Source organism: Tachypleus tridentatus, chromosome 1 (assembly GCF_004210375.1).
Source record: "Tachypleus tridentatus isolate NWPU-2018 chromosome 1, ASM421037v1, whole genome shotgun sequence".
NCBI lineage: Eukaryota > Metazoa > Arthropoda > Merostomata > Xiphosura > Limulidae > Tachypleus > Tachypleus tridentatus.
Window position 1 is genome coordinate 46,612,833 of NC_134825.1, and position 24,371 is coordinate 46,637,203.

At 31.3% G+C, this 24,371-nt stretch overlaps 1 protein-coding gene across 4 annotated transcripts in view; it reads right to left on the reverse strand.

The window, feature by feature from the left end:
- tefu (Serine/threonine-protein kinase tefu) overlaps window positions 1-24,371 on the reverse strand; it is a 177,522-nt gene that overhangs the window by 96,752 nt on the left and 56,399 nt on the right. For all 4 annotated transcript variants that reach the window (XM_076495794.1, XM_076495786.1, XM_076495802.1 and 1 more), the window contains 12 exons: window positions 22,412-22,667; window positions 21,236-21,453; window positions 20,002-20,090; window positions 19,531-19,692; window positions 16,786-16,861; window positions 14,228-14,461; window positions 8,058-8,216; window positions 7,697-7,857; window positions 6,825-7,062; window positions 6,556-6,659; window positions 5,882-6,005; window positions 3,695-3,897 (listed from right to left, as the gene is read on the reverse strand). In XM_076495794.1, coding sequence (XP_076351909.1) covers window positions 3,695-3,897; window positions 5,882-6,005; window positions 6,556-6,659; window positions 6,825-7,062; window positions 7,697-7,857; window positions 8,058-8,216; window positions 14,228-14,461; window positions 16,786-16,861; window positions 19,531-19,692; window positions 20,002-20,090; window positions 21,236-21,453; window positions 22,412-22,667 — 2,024 coding nt within the window. The remainder of the gene's footprint in view (window positions 1-3,694; window positions 3,898-5,881; window positions 6,006-6,555; window positions 6,660-6,824; window positions 7,063-7,696; window positions 7,858-8,057; window positions 8,217-14,227; window positions 14,462-16,785; window positions 16,862-19,530; window positions 19,693-20,001; window positions 20,091-21,235; window positions 21,454-22,411; window positions 22,668-24,371) is intronic.

Below are 24,371 nucleotides of genomic sequence, written 5' to 3' on the forward strand. Positions count from 1 at the left end.
TCTATCATCCCTACACTTCCAGCACAAGAGAGTTGCTTGCCATTAGCCTTGAGGCAACTCCCACCTAATTTAATGTTTTAAAATAAACTATGCTGGAGCATGATGACATCGTATGCAACAAAAGTCCTCCACCAATAAGAGAGCAACACAACCTATATACACAATAACTCTTCCTAGGCATAATTCAGTCATAATTTCATTCTTTAATGAAACAAAGTAAAAAATGTGCATCAAAAGTGGGTATGATGGGTAGCAAACATATGAGGAAGGGAGTGGGCCATGGAAATTCATTTTTCTAGCAGAAAAAATGTTAAATTTTGTTGAATTAGTGGAAGGGCAAGAGCAAAATCTTGCCTAGATGTACCCAAAGTGGAAGCTTGTGGCTTGTGAAATGTGATAGCAGAGGCACTATAGGGACAAACCACATATCATATCTCCCAAATTATACACTTCACCAAAAAAAGTAAGGGAAAATGAGGCAAATAACCCCATGTAATACAGGTATAGATAGTATGAAAACATGTCCATCAAAGTACTTGCAGACAAGCAGTTAGCATCTCAACTCTACTGAACAGTATCTGGCTGCAAGAGAAGGAAACATTTGTTTAGTATCATATTTTTGTAAGTTTTTTGCTCACTTCAAGTGCACTGAATAGGCTCTGGCTGAAATTACGTGTGTTACATTGGCGGCACCACCACCACTACTTCTAGCCATATTGTGTGAAGCCAAAAAGGTGAGGATTTTCCAAAGTCCACCATCCCAGCAGCAAGGAACTGGTGAATGAGGGTAATCTGCACTGAAGAGACCTGGAAAAGTGCCTTAATTTTCACCTGGCCTCTAGCTGAAAAGGTATTCTACTGAAGACAGTGCAATTGTTGACCATATAACCCTACTTTGAAAAGCCCTCAAGTATGAGCCAAGAAAGTGCACAGAACGCTTTCTAGTAATGGGTTTTTCCATGATAGGCCGTGAAATAAATATTGTCTAAATCAGGTGAAGTAATAAATATATGTACCACAAAGATACCTAAAATGGTCTTGCAGAATACCCTCTCTGACAGTGGTCACTAGTAGAGACAGGGCAGATAGCATGAGTACTTTCCATTATCCTCACTCAACACATATTTTGACTAAATATGTCAAAAGTGGGTCAAATGAGTGCATGTTCTTTGTACAGCAAAGTCATATCAGGTTATCTGCTGTGTCTATTGAGAGAGATTGAACCCCTCATTTTAGAGTTGTAAAAGTGTAGACTTACTTTGGTCCCAATGGGATTGAATTAAGAACAGAAACCAATGGAAAATGAAATCCAGCAGGAGGCACAACATTCATATGATGTAAATAATGAAAGATAAATGTGTGGAGAATCATCCACATGCCTGCTTCAAAGATCTCATCCTATGGCCAGCATGTTAAAAATACCAAAAATCACGTAAAGATGATCCATACATAGCTGTATCATCCCTACATTCTTGTTTGTATTCTTTTTGACACTGCTATTCCTACAGCATTTTATATTTACAAAATGTTTTTTATTACTTGTATCAGTGCAGAAGAAAAAGGTGTGGGAACAATCCACAGCACAATCTGAATGACAGGCGAAAAGAAGAAAGAAATTAAGTGGGAAAGAAAGAACAAAAAGCAAGAAACCAACAGCTTAAACAAAGGATGCATGGGAGTCAGAAGAACCACAGTGAAGTCTCAGTCATACATGTGAGATGGTCAAAGAGGTTAGGGAAGAACGAAGGTACAAAACATAGTGGAAGAGACAGGTGAAATGCAATGTACATGATTTCCCAATAACCAGCAAAGGCAGAGACTGACAAACCATGGAAGAAAGACCAGGTAAAAAGGTATAAAAGTGGTTCATGGTTCACAGTATGATGGCCAAGAGAAAAGAAGTGGCAGGAGGAGTACAACAGACCTGCCTTTGCCACTTTCACTGAAAAATACACATAATGGAAAGGTGAGAGGAGTGTGATAAGAATGCCACACAATCAGAGTCTAACCAGATGAATGACAGACCAGACAATTCCCACATATGAAGAATGAAAGAAGTTTGATATTGAAAAAACCCAGTATGGACACAGAAAAAAGTAATGGGAGAGGGTCTAGATTCTAAGCAGAGAGGTAGAAGAAATCAAGACTAAACCAGCTAAAGATGTGCTGACAATAAAAAGGCAAGGATCCAGTTGAGGAGATGAAATGGAAAGGAAGGCACCACTGAGAGCATTGACAGCCAAAGGATAAGGAACATAAGAAATAAAAGAGAAAACCCAAAGTTACAAATTACTACAAAGGCAACTTTAAGAGGCATGCCAAACCAACAATAACTCCCACAAAAAACCTGGATATGTAACAATTACTCCATTGTTAGTATGTGGATCAGAGAAGAGAGGCATTCTACCATCAAGTTCTTACCTCCTAGCAAATGACATGCAACAAAATAAATTGAAAATGAATGAGTCCCCAAAAATATGTCCAATATCCAAAAGCAAAACATCCTAAAATGGGTATTTCCTGGACAGTTGGTGGAAGAAACAATTGTGGAATTGAAAGAGTGAATCATGACCAAATGATCATTTAAGTATTCAAGAACTAGTACAATGTTACCTGCTACCTGACAGACCATTCATGAATAGAAATGACTAAATGGATTTCCATAAAAGTAAAAAAAATAAATACTGATCAAACAAAAAGTTTTAATTTACCAAAATAATTTAAGTTCTATTCATAAAAAAAATTTAACTTAGATATTATTTTATACACCAATAAACTGAAACTACATTCAAAATATGTGATATAAAGTACTTTAAAATATAAAGGTTAATGGAATATTCTATTCCAAATCTAAACTTTTCTGAGTATAAGCAGAGTTCTCAATGTGCATTTGAAGAGATGTTATTTTTCAAGAATAAGTATTATATAAACTTAATCACATAAGGTAATTCTCAAAATTATATCTCAATAATATAATCTCAGAAATTTCATGTTTTTTTCAGCAACCATTTACCATACATTGTTACAGGAAGGGCTAAATACGAGTGGTAACTTTATGCAGTTCAAGTAACTATTCAAATTGTTTATAAACAGCTTAATCTTCAGAGTAGTATCATATAGTTTTAATAGTAACTATTTATTTCACATTGCCTAAAAATAGTTACATTAATTCTTGATAATTTGCTAATGCTGTCCAGTTTCTAATCAATTCACATTGCATAGAAATAATTACAGCAATTTTTGCCAAATATCAAGTAGATCTTCACTTCATACTACTTAAAAGCAGCTACAATAACCTTCAACAATTAAATATCGTAGTCTGGTTCCTACTTTGTTTTGAAAAGTTGACAATTTTCTTTGAATTTTGGAACAATTAATAACACCTAATTTTCTATTGTGAAGGTACCTTAACATCATGATTACACTTTTAATAATAATACTTCTGTTGTAACTATTTGCATTGCTGCATGACCTCTTGATTTACATAATTTCTTCCTGGTTGTTATTTTGGAATGTGAATACATGAATTCTATATCTGGTTTTAAAGCAGATACTGGGTAATAAAATTTGAATTCCCATTTTGGCTAAAACACTGAGAGATTTTAAAATATTAAGTATTTCTATCATATTTTTAATTTTTTAATCACTTTCAGGTTCAAGATATAAAGATACCTAATTACACATCAATACATACCCTTCTATGTTTAATTGCCATAAAGCAGTGAAAACAAAATCCCTGATGACAAACAGCCAAGATCCTCCAATACCAGTCCTAAGTTCTGGAAGAAGTATTTCACTACACAATAAATACATCAACATAACCCTTTGTTTTTCATGAGTTCTGTGTGCCTGAGAAAGCTTAACTCTTAGAGAAAGCAACACTTGTTGTATGCTGTCCTGTAAAAAGATTCATACAGTTGTAAAGTATCTAATTCTAACTCATAAACTAGAAAATAAATATTTACACATGCTAAATGCAGATTAAGCTTTAATCAACATACATATTAAAAACATACAAAATGGCTTATTTAAAAAAATAACACTTGTTAATAATCACAAAAAAAACTGAAAAGAACATACGATAAACCTTATCTTAAAACTGGAATGCCACTTGATCAATATCTAAACCCAATTTTCATACAAAAACTAATATGAGATTATTAAATGGTTTACAGTGGAAGAGATATACCAGCATGATAATTAAGCAGAGTATTGCAAGAAATATGAATTAGTTTTCCAGAAAACTTCCCAAGGATTCAATGGTACAAGTACAAATGTAAATCTAGCTTAATGACCTCACAGGCATAAATTTTTTATTATCAATCTTTATTAGAAAGCTAAGCAGATGAGAGTATACAATTACACAAGTTGGGACAAAACAATGAGAAATAAGTTGGAGAATCAAAATAAAACTTGTTTATTAGCCCTTTTCAGGATAATATCTCATGTTTTTACAGAGCAAAATGATGATGATATATTTTGAACAAAATTCTGTCAGATCTCTCCTCTCAAATCATCTACAAAACAAAATTACAGCTTAAAAGTTAAGGTTGAAAATTTTCTTTTTGCTTATGTTTTATGAACATTTGTTTTGGATAAAATAACTCTAAAAAATCCAAACCACTAGCACTAATTTTGGATTGATGCTTTTCTGTTGTAATTCTTTATTGAGACGACAAAAATTGTTAAATTTCTCATACATGCATATGGAATTTTTCAATGTATAAAACAAAGCCAGAAATCTCTAACGATTTTGCAAAAATTTGTTGCAAATTGTTTTCACATCTAAGTTTTGTTACAACTTATAATTCTTAAAGATTAATAAATTCATAAATATATAATATAAAGGCTGGAAGTATTTTCTTTCTCACAATTTATTTGCTGTAGAGCTCTCTTATTCCTCACATGGACTGACAATTTCTAAATTTCTACTTGGATTCTATTTGATAGAATGCAGCACTTATATCTTGTCTTGAAATAATGAGTTTTGTATTATTTGTATGTTACAGAAAAGGTAATACTTTACTTTAATTTGTTTTCCCTGTATGATTCTTTATGTTCTTGAAGTAATTCCTTTGGCAATTCATATCTTGTATGCAGTTACTCAACCTGTTGTGAAGTAAGGTTTGAATGGCAGTTTCACATGAAGACCATTTGGCAAAGATACATGCAAGAGTTGAACATTTTCTTTTTGTTTATTTATGAAGCAGAAAGATACACAATAAGTATTTAAACTTGTTTTGTTATCATTATAAGCCCAAGGACTTACTACTGAGCCACTAGGGAAAGAACAGCTTTATACGACATATAAAAGGATGTTGGAGGTAAGTTTTAAACATATGTAGAGAAAGATAAATCCTTCATATAATTTAATACTTTAGATTATATTCTTTACGATAATTTATTTAAATAGTATGGACCAGCAGATGATGTCATTTGGCTTATTGGTATTGTTGCTGTATGAGGGCGCATGGAAAGAGGCTTTCAGGTCAAGGACTAAGGACATAATGGCACAGTATATCCTACATCATGTAACAGTTATTTTATTATAAATCATGAGTTGTCCAAAAATAAATAAAATTTATATTTTAAAAGGTCTTGTAGTTATTACATTGTTTGTTTTGGTGTTGTGTTGGTGTTTCAAATCTGAGGATGTTTATTTAAGTTATTTTTTTATTAATGCAGTGTTAAAAAAATTGAATAAAATATCTATACGTTCAATAATGATGCTTTTTGATGTTGTAAAAAGTACAAGTTACCAATCCTACGAAAATTTGAAAATGAAGTTTCATACCTATTAAGATGATCTATCAATTTAAAAGATTATCTCATCACCACAAGTAAACTTATTTTACAAAAAAATTTGCAAATTTAAACTAACCTTTTTCTGACAGAGAATGTGCACTAAACTCTCTGGCTGGCCTGATCTGAAACATGTCATGAGATATTTCCATGTTTCACGAAGAACATTAGCCGAGAAACATGGAGGATTTGCTGGAGGAATGCTTCATAAAGAAAAAAAATGGAATGAGGAATTATACACATACACATACATATATATTTGCACATGCAAACACATCTTAAACCCGAATGACAGCAATAAGATAAATTTCTGATGTCCCTCAGCATCTGTTATTTTTTATTTCCAACTTTGACTTCCACAATCCTAATACAGCATCTCCAGTTCTGATGTAAAAAATCTAGACACTTGAACCTATAGCTTAGAAGATGAGTGCATTTATTATGTTATTAAATAACAATGGTCATATAATTTCATTTATAATAGAAAGCCAAACAGGAACATTCTCTGAAGAGTAATCCAATAAGCAGCCACAAAAATGATATCAGGAAGTATTAGCAAGAACATTTCCTTTCAATATTAAACATCTCACTTCAATACATAGAACCATATAAAGGCATTCATATTAGCCAACTAGTACATGTTTTATCTTTATGTGCTAGCCAGTAAAGACAGTGTTAATAACAATATCACCATGAAATAATTTACAATACCTAATACTGAGATACTGTAATAAAAACCATCCTTTCACCTACCACTGAACACTTATGTCATATTCATCAAAGTCTGACTGGTCTTCCTGCAAAGTGGATAATAGATGGATGATTACTTGGTCCAGCTCCAGAATGTTCTCCATCACCTGAAGAAACATCACAGAATCACTTTCAGAAATTAAATGTGAAAAGATTAAGAATTTATATACATATATTTATACATTCTGTTTTACATTAAGATTAAAAATATAAATTTAGTTTAAGTAGTATAAAATTCTCAAAACAAAAAAACAACTTAGTACTATCTATACCTTTTTAGTAAGTGTGTCTTCAAGGAGTCGATGACCCCGAACTGCTTGTTGTTGTTTTTCTTTTGCAATTGGATCCTGTTCACTCACTCCAAACCATGGGAATATATATGCCAGAATCCGGGACAAGCATTCTTTGAGCAACTCTGTCCAATTCTGGCTTATTTGTTCTCCAATAACTTGAACTGAAGTTAGATCTTGGTTATTAAACAGTAGAGGTAATAATATCCAATAGTAAGCTCTGAAAATAAATTTGATGAAGGAAAGCATTTTTAATTACAAATTACCCCTGAATCCAGCTAACAAAACACTATGATAAAGGTCACTAGCATGTTGTTAAAAATAAAATAAAAATAGTTCTATTATATGTGTGTGTGTGTGTGTAAATTTTTTTATTTAAGAAACACTACTGTACTTATTTATAAATTAACAGAAATTTAATCAAAATAAGCTTAACAAATACAATTTCTTATCTATTTCTACAACTTCTAAAAATGTTTGAAACCAACCATAACAGACACCAAAAACCATAATTATAAAAAGCAGATATGATTACCTAAATCACATAATGAACTAAAATGTCAGAGCATTTTGTAATGAAACCAAAAACAAACTGCATTACCACTGCCAACAATTCTTACTTTTATGTCATCAAGTTAGGCATACCAAGCTTTACATTTATAAATTTAGATATGGAATTTTATAAATAGGTTCTTACTCCACTTAGTTGTCTAAGGAATCATGTATTTCTACCTAAAACTCAAAAATGCAATACATTTAGATACTAAAATATCAAAAGATGTTACTTAACAGTGAATAAAGTATTTAAAAATATATATCTCATTTGTAATCCAATGTAAGTTTTTTTCACCTACTTGTAAAAATCCACCTCAGATTGACAGTCAAGTAAAGAAAACGGAAACTGTGATAAACTGTAGTTTTGCTGCAACCACTCATGTATCAAAAAGCCAAAATGAGCTTCTAGAAGGTTTGTAGTAGTTGGATATCCTAACAACCAGCTGATCTGAGTCAAAACCTTTCAAGAAGACATAACATTATATAAAAACACTTACTAGACCTGAAGCATGGTCAAGAATATTTATTTTGTTATTCAACTGACATTTTAGAGCAATATTTATTATCATGTTATTTATTTTTGCAATAAAACCTTGAAATATAAAATTAATTAGTTGTGTCACAAATTTCTGTTAAATAAAAAAAATTTATTTTACATACTTTTTTCACCAAAATAGTTGATATGTTCTTCTCTAAAATGATTTGACAAAGAGCAAAAACTGCTTGCTTTTCACAGTATAAACTGGTGAGTGCTATCTGGGAAATGGACATTAACAAACTGCTTGTTCTATTGGCTCCTTCATCACTCAGTTCCTCATCCTGCAAGTTTCCATAAAATGAAATCAATAAAGCTTGGAGAAGAGGTGTCATTTTTATAATCAAGCTTCTCTTTTTAATGGACTTCATTATTCAATAAACAAAAACTGCAGTAATAATTTAATTAACAAAATATGAAAATAAAAGAAGTGTTTAACAACTTGATCTATATTCTGACCAAATCTGATCTATAACAAGTGCATTTAATATTAATCCACTGACTGCTGACTTGCTGTATAGGGTATGGTCTGCCTTGAGCAGTTGAATGCAAGTGTATCATATATGGTGTACAGCTTGCAAAAACTCAATAAATGGTAAGTAAGGGAAAGAAGAAATGAACTAGAAAACAACTACTGTCAACTCAGACAATGTTTCCATATTAGTTGCCCATCTTTTCTTTACTTGGCTGGTCTGTACTAATCTAAATGTCAAGACCAGTACAACTGCAGGCTGCCCAGGCAACAGAAAAAAATCACAATTACTGGATTTGATGGATGTTCTTCACTCCGATAGCTTATAGATGAATGGTGAATATACTAGTGGCAAGCTCACTGAAGATGTGCAGGAACAAAGACAAGAGGAACAGGAACAACATGTTTTGTCAAGACAGTGATGATGAGGTCATCAGGCCGAGTAAGCATAAGCACAAGCAGCAGAGGTATATGACTGCTTTATCAACTGACACGAGAATGCAAACTGCTATTTGCTTCATACCAACACAATCTACTTTGGATTGAAGGAACTTGAGTCTAACAAGTACTTACTCTTTGAGGTATACTTATTTTTCTTCATTCATTTATAGTTAGGCACATAGCTACACAATGAGCTATCTGTGTTGTGTACACCACATGTATCAAACCCAATTTTTAGTTTTAAAGATCTAAAGGCTCATGGTTTTACCACTGAGGGGCCATATGCTTCTGACTGAGAAAGTGGACTATTTCATAGAAATGTTTGACAGCAATTTGCAGGACATGATCGTAACCAAGACAAATTAATATTATGGTTCCTTGAAATCAACCCTGCCACAATTTTCTTCAAGAAGTAGGTTGAAGAAATTCATGGACACCATCAGAGAAGAACAGTGAATGATTTTGTATATCATAATAATGGCCCATGATAAGTGTATACTAGACCACCAATGAAGTGTTTCACCTGAGATGTATTAGAAAATGTATGTCCTGAGATTAGTTTTTACAGTCATTATCCTTTGTACATTTTACTGACAATGTGCAGCTTACAAGTGGCAAAAAACTTCAGAAAGTTAAATCTGAGCTTGATCATCTTTGTATAAAATTCAAAGAAATATTTATGCCATTTCAAGACCTAAGCACTGATGAGAGTCTCATGTTTTGGAAAGGGAGACTAGGCTTCAAACAGTACCTTACATCAAAACACTAACAACTTGGAATGAAAATCTTTATATTCTGAGATGTAGAAAGTAATTATATGCATGATTTTTATCTATACAGGAAAAGAAACAGAACATGATGCCAAAACTTTTAGTAAAGTTATTCATGCTAGGCCATGTCAGTAAAGGATATATTTTGTATGTCAATAATTGGTACATTAATCTGACACTGCTCTACAAAGAGAATATGGGTGCACATGGAACAGTATAAGCAAAGTCAAAATTAATGCCAGCATTGTCTAACATAGAGTGTTGATGCAGCATCACAGCACTGTAATAACACTGTGTGTGTAAAGTGGCAAGACAACTATCTGCATTACAAATTTTCTTCCCATACTTCACAACAACATTGTGAATAAGTCTGCTTGTGTTATGGAGTAGAATCAGATAAATAACTATAGGTGGATAAGTGTGACCTGCTCATAAGCTGTATCAAGTGTATGAGTACAAGCTGGTACATCAAACCTTTTTTTACACATGCTCGACATGTCAGAGCTAAACAGTAAAGACTGAAAAAAACAAAAAAAACTGCATGATTTCAATAAGACAATTACTCACCAACTGATTGACTGGTACTACAGGGCTAGTGCACCATCAAGCCATCACAAAGGGTTGATGCAAAGACACTTTCCTGAATCTGTAACCCACCACAGAAGGTGAGCCAAGAATACAACACAGGTGTCATGTTTGCTTCCACATTACTAAATTGCAGAAAAAATTCAAAGAACATACTAAATATGTAAACATTGTGCTGTTCTTTTTTGCATACCCCAATGTTTCCAGGGGTACCATATGCAAAGAGACTACTGAAAACAGGTACCAAACAATGTGTAAATATATATACATGTATGTGAGAATATAAAAGACTATTTAAAGTAAATATAAGTTTATTTATTTTGTGAGTGAATACTTCACAATTGTTTAGTTTACTTTCATTATAAGAAAATTATCAGAAATTGTGTTTGTAATTCATTGATGTAGAAAATATAGCAAGCTAACAATTTATTTATATGTTTATTACTAAATTGTATGCTTGTTATATTACTGCAGTCATATACTGCTCTTTCAGTAATCATTTGGTCTTCTCTCTTTGAAATATCTCCTGTTCTTTTGGAAAAAGTGCATTGAGACTGATTTAATTACTTCAGAATCATGCTTTGATGGAAAAATTATTATTCTTATCTCATTTTATGCACCACAGTTGCAAATGAATTATACATGGAATACTAGTACAACAGAAACAGAGATAGATAGTTCAGCTTTTCAGCTGAAATTCTAAACCAACTGAATAGGCCTATGTTAACTTCTGACAAGAAGAAGAGAACTATTTAGTGTTTTATGACATGCCTATGATATCTATAGTATAAAGAAGTCATTGTTCATACATTTAACTAGTTCCAAATACATACATTATTTTGAAAACAAGTAGTGTGAGTGCTATTCACTGATTTTTCAGTTTATCTCCAACAAGTCAGACACCTACTGTAAAAGAATTCTAGGCTCAACAACAAAAACACAAGCTACGCGGTATATATTTAAACTTTTAAGAAGTAAAAATATTTAGTTGACAATTGATAACCACAGACTTAATACCTGGCATTAAGGTATTAATTCTTTTACAAAAAACAATGTTTAGACCTTCTTAGGCCATCTTTAGGTTAACAAAGAAAGTTTAAACATCATTCTCTCCTTTATTTTAATAAAAGTTTTAATACCCATGCCAGTCATCTCGAGATACATTATCATACAACAATAGCCTTTCACAAATAGAAGAGTAACACAATCTCCTTATACATTATCTCATATAAAGAACCAGTGCAAACAATAAACCTACATAAGCTCCCTTCAGAAAGCCCAGAGGAAAGACTCATGAAGTTTGACACCTGTGAGAGACTGCATCTCATCTCAACACAAATATACTCTATGCCCAGAAGTAAAGAGAACAAAAGGAAAAAATTCCCAAGGTGTCACAGAAATAGGTAGAATTTGGTCTTTACCAACCAGATCTCTATTGGATACCTACCAGAAAGGTCTTATGCTAGAGACAGTGCAACTAACAGAAATGAAACTCTTTTTAAAAGCTGGCAAGTTCAAACCAAAAAAGTGGTGCTGACGTTTTATACAATAATTCAAGGAGTGGTACAGTTTAAATTGAGAAAATAAGTTAAGTGTATAACCATAAGGATATGTCTAGTAAAACAGCATATCTCAACAGTGGGCATTTCTAGAGCCAGGACTGATGAGTTGAGCACTTTCCACTGCTTGTGACCTGATACAGATTGTGGGAAATAAACATACCTTAGGGAGCCAAACTAGCCACCTGGTAGAGTCATACAAGGAAGAAAAAAAAAAGAGTACTGAAAAAGAAAATGTATTGATCTCACTCAAAGATTGTATGTAGATCAAAGATTAACAGAGTTTGTAAGAAGAGGTAAAAAAAAGGAATAGAGGAGAGGGGAGAAAGTGAAGTGGAAAGAAAGACCATGGGTTGGGCAGGAACCTGCAGAACCAATCTGTCAGCTGAAAACCCAAACCAAAGGCTGGCAAAGTGAGGCAAACAGGCACCCACAAGACCAGACCCAACAACAGAAGCAATGATCCTGATGTCTGAAACTGGAATGGTAGGAAGAAAGAAGATCTGGAAGCTGGTACTGAAAGGTGAGTTGTAAACCAAGTATTCTTATGAAGTGGAACAGGAGAGCAAGGTTGTAAAAAACGAAAGACCAAGGACGATAACAAAGACTTATGTCAGATTGCCTCAGCTCAGGTCTCCTCAGTGTCAAAAATAATCCCAAATGCTTCTGGTTAAAGAAAAGGAGCTTGACAAAGATCAAAGAGACAAAAGCAAGGTAGGTGGACATTAGTTGAAAGACCATTTCAACTCTAAGTCCCACATTGGAGAAACCAAATAAGAGAGATATATCTGAAGTGGTAAAAATGAAAGAACAAACCTCTCCACTAAACCCATCTGGAGCATGATGAAGTGTCTCAAAAATAAGGTTAAGGGACAAGAGGTAACATAGGAGGTTGGTAATAAAAAGACAAAGGTGAGAAACTAGTCATTAGAAAGTGATACAGATGTTAAGAGGTTCTGAAGATTTTGAATCAAAAAAAGGAAAACACATATGGGTGTAAGCAACAACAAAAGAACCAACCAAACAAACAAGAAGGACAAGGAATGTGAATACAATTACACAGTTGTTAAAGAAATATGTCTGCAAGAATCCTGATATCAGGCCAACATGGGAAGACAAAGTAGGCTTGCAAGTGTGTTTAACAAAGTATAAAGAACAGAAGGAACCAAAAGACTCAGGAAAAGGTGAAAGTATATACCTGTAAAAGTATATCAAGAAAGCAAGTTGAAGGTTGAGGATTTTCACCCACAGACAAAACAACAGATAGAGTAAACCCTAGTGGGGGAATAGCATCCTATCATCATCCTGGTCATGTTTGAACTGAAAAGAAGAAATGCTAAGTGAACAGCTAGAAGAAGGAAGCCCAGTATGATTGAGGAAACCTACCACTCACTAAGCAATGACTGTCATGTCTTTCATAGAAATGAGATATCAACCACCATTGTAGACAAAAATCTCATTTTCATAATATAATCACTAGCACAAGACAAAGTAGAAGTTACTATCACTTGAGAATTCATAATGGGTATGAAGAAGAAAAGAAAAAAAATTATTTTTTATTTCAATAATAAAATAAATCTATAAAAGTGATTGAAATTAAAGACTAATTGATAAAGCAAATATCATGTAATTGAAGAACAAAGAAAAAAAAAGTATCACATCTATTCAGTATGTCACACATACTTGCATCTTGATACCATGAACAAAACGTATGTACTTTGTTCAGGGTAATATTTAAACATTTGACAGTAATCACTAACTAACAGCTGCAAGAACATGCCACAATCTTTTCTAAGGAAGAGTAGTTATACAGTAAAGATTGTTGACTAATTTCAGAGTTCTCCATAAAATAAAAACACCCACAAGGCACATTCATCTGAGCCAATCTAAAAAAAACACCCTTATTCACAAAGTAAATGCTTCATTTACAAAAAAAATGAACCTCATACCCAAAATGGTTAGCATCCAAATATAATAAAAAAGGAACTGAAAGTGATAAAAACACACAATCCAAAATGTATGCAGGTTTCCATAAACTACTTGAAATCAACAGCTGATTTTATGTCAAAGCTGCTAAAAACAATTTTATTTAATGTACAAGCCTATGTTCACCTACAGCAGAAAAGTTTGAAAGATGTATGGTTTAAAGCTGACCTCACTATTCTTCACAGAAGATTGTTACAATGGTAACTGTGGTGTTGAATGAAAATGTCCATGCACTGCCATCAATAAAAGCTTGATTAATTAGAAGGTCCATATGATTAGTCTTCAGTGCTTATTTTAAGTGCTACATTAAATTCTGTGAGCGATGTTCTTACATAAAGTACTTTTACAGCAACAAAAACATTTTGCTCTTAACACTACATCTTTTACAAATAAAACAAAATTGAAAAACAGCTTTTCAAAAAACAACAACAATGGATTAAACTATGTATTTTTCTTCATAAACACAATTTTGAGAAACATACTTGAACTTGAAGAGATGATACTGCTGTTGTATACACTACTTCAAAAGCATTCTGTTGTTTTACAGCTGGCAAAGATATACCAGTTGAAATACTTATAAAAAGATGGCCAATATTTTCTGCAGCAAGCATGCGCACAACATGATGAGGACTACAAAGAAAGGTAGCCAAATCTTGTGCTGGACAGAGAGATCCATCCTTTTGTTTTTGTCCAATCCATTTTCCTGTTGGATCTAGCTATAATAAAGTTTTAAGTGACTTTATTATAAAGAACACACATTAATTATAACACATATAAAAAACACAAGTTAATTATAACAAATTCATTCTGCCTGGCATTACTATAAATGGTTACATTTTGCTTGCACATCCAATGACTCATGAATAACATATGAGAAATGCACTCTAAAGAATATCTGTCAATGTAATGTATATGCTGTATGTACAACTGTAATAAGCAACATGTATTCATTCAAAGCATACTATACATAAAGCTGATAACATTGTCTAACTGTTATCCCTGTCTTGCTCAAAATTCAAATTAACACTTCCAAGTTAACTCACATAAATACACCGTGCCCCTAGCATTCTTCACAATAGTATAACTAATGCATATTACACATGTGATGCAAATTTTCTCAATTCTAAATCTTAAGTAAGATTGTAAAAACAAATGATAAAAAAAGACAATAGAATAGCCTCTATCATAATATTGGAATTTGTATGATATCAAAATATAATAATAGAAAGGATATTTTTATCATTATATGAAAATTATGATTCTCCACACACAATTATCAATTACTTCATTACTAAAATTATAAAAATGACTTTTCTCATCTCACAGCTAAGAAAATGATAATTCATTATGGTTAAGTAACCACACAGGAATTGAGAATTATTAGACTGTACAAGATGTTTGTGTTATGTTAAAAATATATAGTGTTTTTAACACACATTGTGTGAGCCAAGGGAGGTCTTTTTACTATGGGGGTTGTTGGTTATCAAAACTTTTCCAATGTGGAAACTGTTTGAACTTGCATATTTAAATGCAACTTGAACCAAGAAACCTCCACAACCTTTTTTTTTTACATCAATTTAATAAAGATTTTATGTTATGGTGCTTTATTTCAAAGTGAATGTGCATACTAAAGCATGGTAATATAGCTGTAGCTGTTTGACCCTTGTTCTTTCACTGTGGCTAATTAAGAAACTAAGGACTTCAACTAATCATCACTTAGGAAACTATCATTGCTTAAATTATTTTTATGCCACACTTTGAGCTCACAGACTGCATTTTTAAGTGTAATAGTGTAGTTCACTTCAAGCACAATGAAAATCAATGCTGTCTCTCCTCCCCCCCGAATGTTTTTTGTACTTTGTTATAAGGACTGTGATACACTGATAAATCTCAGTGTTGAACTGCATATCATATCAATCAGTATAAGTAGATCACAGTTCTTCAAGCATTCTCCTTGAGCCCATTTTATTCTGTTTATCCTCAAACCTTTCTTGAGCATTTCAACGTCATCCATAAATTGATCTATATACTTTTGGTCATAAATTTTACCATGTGGTCAACCTAATGTCCAACCAAGAATAAATTCCTCCACAAAATAGTTCAAATTTGATTTATTTCTCACATCCATTTCTGAATTACCAGAGGATTCACGAGCTACTTCCCACCATGCTCTCAAGATATTATTATTGCAGTGGATAATATATCACATGAACAACCACAACAGCTGTATCTGAAGCATATTCCACAATGCAGATACTTGCATTTGCACATTAAACATTCCACGAGAGTTCCCTTACTGTTTTCTACAACATTTTTCTTGTGATTGTCATCAACAGACGTGTTAAATCAATATTAGTTGTGAAAAACAGCCACATTTAAATTGAGGAAAATTATCACAAAGTTACAGCAAAAACAAAAGCCACAGTGGGTTAACACATCTTGATCAACAACAAATACTTCCCTCATTTCACACAACACATTTGCTGAAAAAAATTCTCAGTATTACCAAGCAATGGTTACATCCACAATAGTGGTTAGAAATAAAATTATTAAAATAATACAAAAAATATAAAAAAAAGCATTTCTAACATTAACATTTTGTCCATTGAAGATTGTAATACAGAGTCAAAAGCTTGCAGAGATAAAAAAACAACTGTTTACAGAAAACATGTCCTAAAGTTTCTTAACATGAAACTTAGAGATAAAAAAACAACTGTTTACAGAAAACATGTCCTAAAGTTTCTTAACATGAACTTAATCCAATAAAATAAGTCTAAAAATCACATTAATTATAAATATCTATATTTTGAGGAATAACTACCTTTTATATCTTATTAAAATGCTGTGCCAACTTGACACAAGTTAAATCAAACATGCTTTTTAACCTCAATGAAGATCATAAGTATGACACCAACTAAATTCAGCACAAACACTATACAACTTTATATCTTTACTGTATAAAAATAGTTAATTTCAGTGTAATTCTCATAGATGAAAAAGCTTTATGAAAAAATTTGTAGATGTCTGTAACCAAGGTTACCTTTACTGCTGCAACAGTTGTTTTTGCTAAGCTGTATGATACACTTTTTGTACATTTCCCCTCTTTATGCATTTTCCTAATGTGAAAATGAAAAAATATTAAAGATGTTTTTCATAATTAGTATTAATTAACAAACAGATTTTGAATAATTATAGTGTTCTGTAAAATATATTATTTTGATATTATCATTGCTCGTGACATCTTTATCATACCTAAATGTTTATGAAACATAATACACACCCAACACAAAGTCATTAAAATCGCATAATGAAAATTTTCTGAAATATCAATAGCTATGTTAAGTAAAAACATAAATGTAAATATCCATATACTGTGGTGAATTATTTATAATAATAATAACAAACTTCTGAATTTTGAACAGTTGTTTCTATACTCAAGACAACTTATTTATTCTACTATAATATACTCTCTTTAAGAGTAGAATAGCTTTCATCATAAATCATTATTCTGTTTACAAAACAAATTAAGTATTATCTTAGAAACCAATTATTTATAGTTAGTTTCTAGCTTTCAGAAACAAATAATTTGAGATTGTTAGAATTACAGTAAGTTTTAAGAATTGTGGATGTGTACAATAAGTATACTCTGTTGTCAAAATAAATCAGTAGCAAGCAATAAATTCATGTACTTTTGCTACTTAATTAATTCAGATAATGTTCTTCTACAAAGGAATTAAGTATTGAATCAGTAAAATTACATCCACAGAGACAGAAAGTTAACATAAAACTGTATTTCTTATACTTTCCATAAAAATATATTAATAGTAATATTGGTAAAAATTAATCATCCATTGAATCCTTGTAAGAGACTTCTGTAGTTGCAAAGCTTACCACAGGTTTGCTACCCCTCATTTAAGTGAAATTATAACTGTCACCAAAATAATCAGCTGTTGTTTCTTATTAATATTGTTTACAATTATTCCAAATATCCAAAAATCAAAATTATGATTAAACTGATTAATGTCATCAAAATAATCACCTAATGAAAATTAGTGTTTACGATTATTCCAACTAGTCAAGAAACTGAAATATTTCCATTATGATTTTTCTTTATTTTCAACTAATGCAAGTTTATTCTGCTTAATCAATGAGGGTTATGACTTCTCAAAACTAATAAATTAACTAAAATTAGTTTTGGGTTATTACTATTTTTGACTATTCCCATTATCAAGTAATTTAAATATTGCCATTATGTTTCTTTGTTTTCAAGCAAAAACTAAACAAAAGCAATCTGTGGTCTGTCCACCATGAGTATCAAAACCCATTTTGTATGGTTATTAGTTGTTGTATAGCCATCTCATGAGAATAATCAATTAAATGAATGCAGCTGAATAATGACCCCTACATATAATCAATTAGGAAATTCTGCTAAATGCCTAACTCCAATGATCATAAACTCTAAAATATTCAGAGCATATTCCATTAAATATCTACAAGTATGTTCAATGACCTATCATTTACATACTGGAATACATGAGGGAATTAATAGATGCTATATCTTAATAACAATGAACTGAAAGATTCATTGGCAGTATTTTATAATGATTTAGTTGTTTTTTTTCAGGATTTAGTTTTTATAACAAAACTAAAATATTATGAAATAATGCTATCCTTTAAGTGCACTCTGCAATGGATGGTCAGCTTTACATTTAATTGGTACTTAAGTTTCACAAAACATAAGCTTTTTATCAAATACTAAACAAACCTTTCTTATTCATAAGTTATTATGACCACAAGCAAATCCTTTGCAGTCCAACAATTGAAACAATAAAGAATGCAAATGTTGAAAATTTGAAAAAAATCAACCATGAAGTTGTGAAAAAAATTAACTAGTTTTCTATTGATGTTAAGCAAACTAAAATGAAAAAGATAAAAGCTAAGCTTACAAAAAATTAACAAAATATGTCAAAACTATTTCAGTTAAACTGAAACAAAACATACAACAAATTAGATTTATGTGGACATTTTTGAAAACTCAGGAAAAAAAATCCAAGAAATCAGACAATACAGAATTTTTAAAAGATGCAAAAACCAGAGAGGCAATTAGAGAGTATATATCAAATCAGGATTTTCACAGTTAGTTTTACTGAAGAAAGAAATACTAAGACTTTTGGCTGAAAGTGAATAGCATTTTATTATGTGTGTTGTAACAACAACAAAATATTTAAACTTCAAATTATGAATTTCTTCACATATCTTTTACTACCAATAAGGTCTAAATACTGAATAATTTGAATAATTGTATATGATGTTTTTGCCTATTACAACATTCAACAAAGAGAGTTGGCCATATAAGCTTTGTAAAATTCTGTACCCATTTATAGCAGTTACAGTCCATAAGTTAAAAGGTACATTTTAATTTTAATAACTATATACGTTTTATCTCAAGTACAGTCAAACACCTGCATTTTAATAACTCGAATGCTAAATTTTCAAATGCAATCACAGCTACATAACATATTCTTTATGGAAAATGCCTGGCAATAAAGAAGATTGAAAATCACATAAGCATCTTCTTAATATCAACATTCATAGTTAGATATGAATCATTCAACACTTAACAACACAAAAAGAAGCATTATAATTTGTTAATATAAATAATATATTTGATACATTTTCATTTACTTTTAAAGATTAAAGGTAAAATAAACAGGGAAAAGGTAAAAACAGATCATCATTTAATTTGAAAAACAAAACATGAACTAAATATATAAATAATTCTTACCAGAAAGCATTCAAAAGATGAAGAGCATGGTCCCTATTTGTTTTCATCTCAGTTTCTATCTCAGAATCAGGTTCTGCCATCAGATGTGAGAAAATAGCAGAGAGCAAATCTAAGCATGCTACACATACTTCAGAGTCTTTGTGATGTTCTCTCAGTATATGCCTAGATTTACAATTCAAACTTAATAAGAAGTGAGACAGAGTTTATAACAACATTTCAACATATTTATGACCTTAATATTGTATTTAAAAAAAATGGAATACTATTAAGTTGTAATTAATTTAAAGAATTATAATATGTAAGTGTGTGTATGTGTTCCTTGTTACTCTTGTTTCACAAAACCCATAAAATACAGTGAAACAGAAAACAGAGATGACTGACTGCCAATTAACAATAAGATTTTCATATAAAAGCATCAATGAATACTTAAAAATACATCAAAATTTAAGTTATATTATAAAATACAAATACCTTAAACTATCAAGAATCCCAGACAAGTGATGTGTCTTTAATTCTGAAGTTCCTTTGAGGTTTCCAAGTTCTTTAGAAATCAATAGCGCCTAGAAAAAAATAGCACAAGTAAGTAATGGAAGTATCACTACTCATCTTGCAAAAATATCCTACATGTTCTGTATAAAAAAAACAGCAAATCCTTTTACTAGCTGTCATAAAACACCAGAAATATAGCTCTACATTCACCATAAGAAGCAGATACAGCGATTGATGAAAATGATAAAAAATAAACATGCTACAAAGTTTACATAATAAACAGTGCACATCCTACCAGAAAACCATATAATAAAAAGTAAACAGACTTGTAGTAGTACAGTGACTAAACATTAATAACAGTCTGAACTACATAATATTGTGAAAACATCATATATTTAAAGTTTTCTTCATTATCCAGTGAAGCCATCACCACGCTTTTTTTATGAAGTTCAAAGTTAAGCAGCAGATATATTACAAGAACAATATACAAAGCAAACATATTACCAGTTACATAATATAAACAGCAAGCATTCAATAAACAGAATGTACTGTATACACATATTACATACATCATATATATTATCATTAGTACACAGCTGTACAACGTGAACAGTAAGTATCCTGTACGGTTTATACCATGGATACCAGCCAAGTAGCATAAACAGTACATACAGCCTGCTCTACTATCAACCCTATTTCATTCAGTGTAAAATTTATAAATTATAAATGATTTATTGCAAATATAATTCCAGATAAACACATCAGTTCAAAATCTACCAATTGTACATCATTAACAATACATAAACTACCAGTTGTATATAATTAATAGTAGACATCCTTACAGACACACATCTTTAACAGTTCACAAGCTACCAACTGACTACGACAAACTACCAAATGCATACACAATACACGCTCCATACTATCACCAATATGTTAGCACATACAAGCATACTGTAAATCAATAAGAGCAATATTCTTCCAATTCTACATCACAAAACACCATAAGCTGTATTTTATAAGCAGTGTATCATTTACATAAATCATTTGTACATCGAAGAAAGCATGTTTTAATAGTTTTTTTATATAATGTATAGACACATACATATATATTACGAAATAATTATCATAAGTGGTATTTTTTCTGCTAACTGTATATCATTAAAAGTACACATACTATCAATCACCTGTACAGCACAAAGAATATATATCCTACCAGTTTTACATCATAAACAGCAGATACATCCAAGTTATTGGAGCTAATTCTATCTACGAGTTTCTGTAAAACTTGAGGTGGTAACAGAGCATCTTCTTTGAATGTAGATGAAGTGCAAGTATTCCACATTTTACACCATTTTAACACGACGTGAACTGCACTAAATTGTGCAATCTCTCCCTCTGAAAATATTTCATGATTTAAAGCACCGGTAAGACCTGAAATTAAAAAATTAAATCAACACCTCATGTGAAGAACTATATAAATTCTATATTTTCAATATTTGAAGGTTTTAAAAAATATATAGTTGTAATTTATTTATACACATTTGTACATTATGATCTTAAAAATTAAACTTCATTTATAAGCAACACTAACAGATCTTAAATTTCAACAGTTACACACTTATATATTTAAAATATTATGAGCTCTTAACACTTCTTTATCATGACTGACTACATTAACTAAGCTTGCTTGTTAAAACAAATTGTTTGTTTGTTTTGGAATTTTGCACAAAGCTACACAAGAACTATCTGCATTAGCTGTCCCTAATTTAGCAGTGTAAGATTACAGAAAAGGCAGCTAGTCATCACCACCCACCACCAACTCTTGGGCTACTCTTTTACTAACAAATAGAGGGATTGACCATCACATTTTTGCACCCCCATGGATGAAATGGTAAGCATGTTTGGTGCAACAGAGATTCAAACCTGCGGCCCTCAAATTATGAGTCGAACGCCTTAAACCACCTGGCCATACCAGGCCAAAACAAATTATATGAGACCACTTTTCAACATAATGTTCATTTGATGCTATTTAATTACTTGTGAATTGTAAAATACCTAAATCAATAAAATAAAGCATTATGTTTTATTCCTGTATTCATCTTCTGACTGAAACATGTAAAATACTACCAATGTATTCACAAATTGTTAATGTTAACATTTTTAAAGGCCCTTAACAACACTGAACATTTTGTATTTATCTGCTAGTTTACATATTTAGTATCTTTAGAATTAAGGTTTAAGAGTAGAATGTAACTAATCAGTTACTTCTTTTTTTTAGTTACATTAACTTTTCCTCCCAATATTACTTCAGTTCAACAAAATGTTAGTCAAACAAGACAGTGTCAAACAAGCAATCAAATAATGGTAAAGAAAATACATCTGTATTTACAATCTCCTCCAAGGTTTGGTGACTCTTGTGAGTTACAGTCCATTAAATCATCCCTGGGGCTAAAGTCACCACTATCTGCAGTTGAGAGAAAATCACAGTGGTTAGAGGAAGATGATAAAGATGGCTGCCTTTCTTTAACAGTCAACACATTAGGTTCTTCCAGATCAAAATCATCATCTAGATCATGGTCATCTTCTTTGTTCACAGCCACTGGGGGAACTACTGTTAATAACTGTTTTTTATGAGATTTTGAAGGCTGTGAAAGAAATAAGTATGGAAAAATATTACTTCTATTTTACACTATATATCACAGACTGCTTGAAAAATAAAGCAACTCAAATTTTAAAATATAACTAAAGAACAGGGAAGACAGTAACCTTCACTTACAGGTTTTGTTAAAGATTTTTTCATTATGAATAGGCTGAAAGCAAGATCTAACAACGCTTGGTTCAGCCCCTGAATATGCTCTTTGATTGTATCAGAGCATCAGAAACTAAACAAATGTTATACTCTTTCAACCATTCAAACAATGCATTTTTAAACTTTAGGTTATTTCACTTTAATATGAAACTAAACATTTTGATCAACATCTGAAGTTCCTGTTATATGTAAGCACACACACACTAAAGATTATGTTAAAATAAAAGTACACACTACACAACTATGTAAATTTTCCTTGATTTGAGTACAACTGAAAATACACGTATCTTTATAATATAGAAACACCACATCTACAATCTCAGAAAAGAAAATTAAATATACAAATGAAAGAAGTTTTCATCAACTAACATCAGCATATATACTGTTACTTCTAATGTGTATTTGGGAAATAACTGTCTCTGTAAATTGAATGTATTTTACTAAACATAGTTCTGTCAACAATGTTATCAATGAAATTATCTGTTGGTCCATGCTAATTATTTGTAGTTTGGCATTACTTTTATAGAATGTAAAGTGAAGTTGACTGTTTTTGATAAGAGAAGGGAATTTAATTTTCCCATTCTTGGTCTACCCAAAAAATAAAGAGAGTATTAGTTACTTTGATTTATAAATAACTATTTTTAGAATAATTTTATTCAGTATCCCGGGGTGGGAAAACTAATTTCAAGTAGCTGGGCTTGTCTCAGCACTCCCGTGTTATACTTGAATAAATTTTTGAGAGAAAGAGAGTTGGTTGGGAGTAGGAAGTTTTAAAGGTTTATAGTTCTATTTAATATCTTTTTAAAAAGTTGAAGATTGAAAATTTAATTTGTGGAAATGTTAGGGTGTTCTGTTTCTACTTTAAGAAATGTAAGGATACCATCTTTCCCACAACTGGCTATAAACAGTGAAAGGCAGTAAAAACTGAGGCACTGTGGTTGTAAGTACTCAGATTTGTACTCATATTTGATTTTGTACAACAGCTGACTAGTTTAACATCAGCTGTTCTATTTTTTCTGATAGATGGGATTTCCCCAATGCATTTAAGTGCCATTACGACAGAAATTATCCGCTATAACAATAAATTGACAATCTAGACTAATAATGATAATGCAATATGTAATTCATTATTTTATTAAAGTTCTGATTTAATTGCCTAACAACAATTAATGTAATCAACAGTTTGAAATAATTTTATTTATATATATGTTAAAGATTTCTTTTTATTACACACAACCAGTATACCTATCAGATACACTCATAAAACAAAGAAAACACATTATTATTAACTGGAATACAACAGCAACTGATGGGTACAATGCTTATCATTATTATTCTAGAATTTTGAATTAGTTTTTCATCATTTTAGTAGATGAAATGAAAACTACTTGTTTAATTGAGAAATTTCTCTCAAAAATGGGAAATTTTAAACAGTGAGTACAGTGTAAAATTAAAATAAAAAAACTCTTGCCAAAACTCTCTTTATATAAAAGTACATGCAAATACAGTACTTAAAACTCTCTCTAATTTATGTTACTTG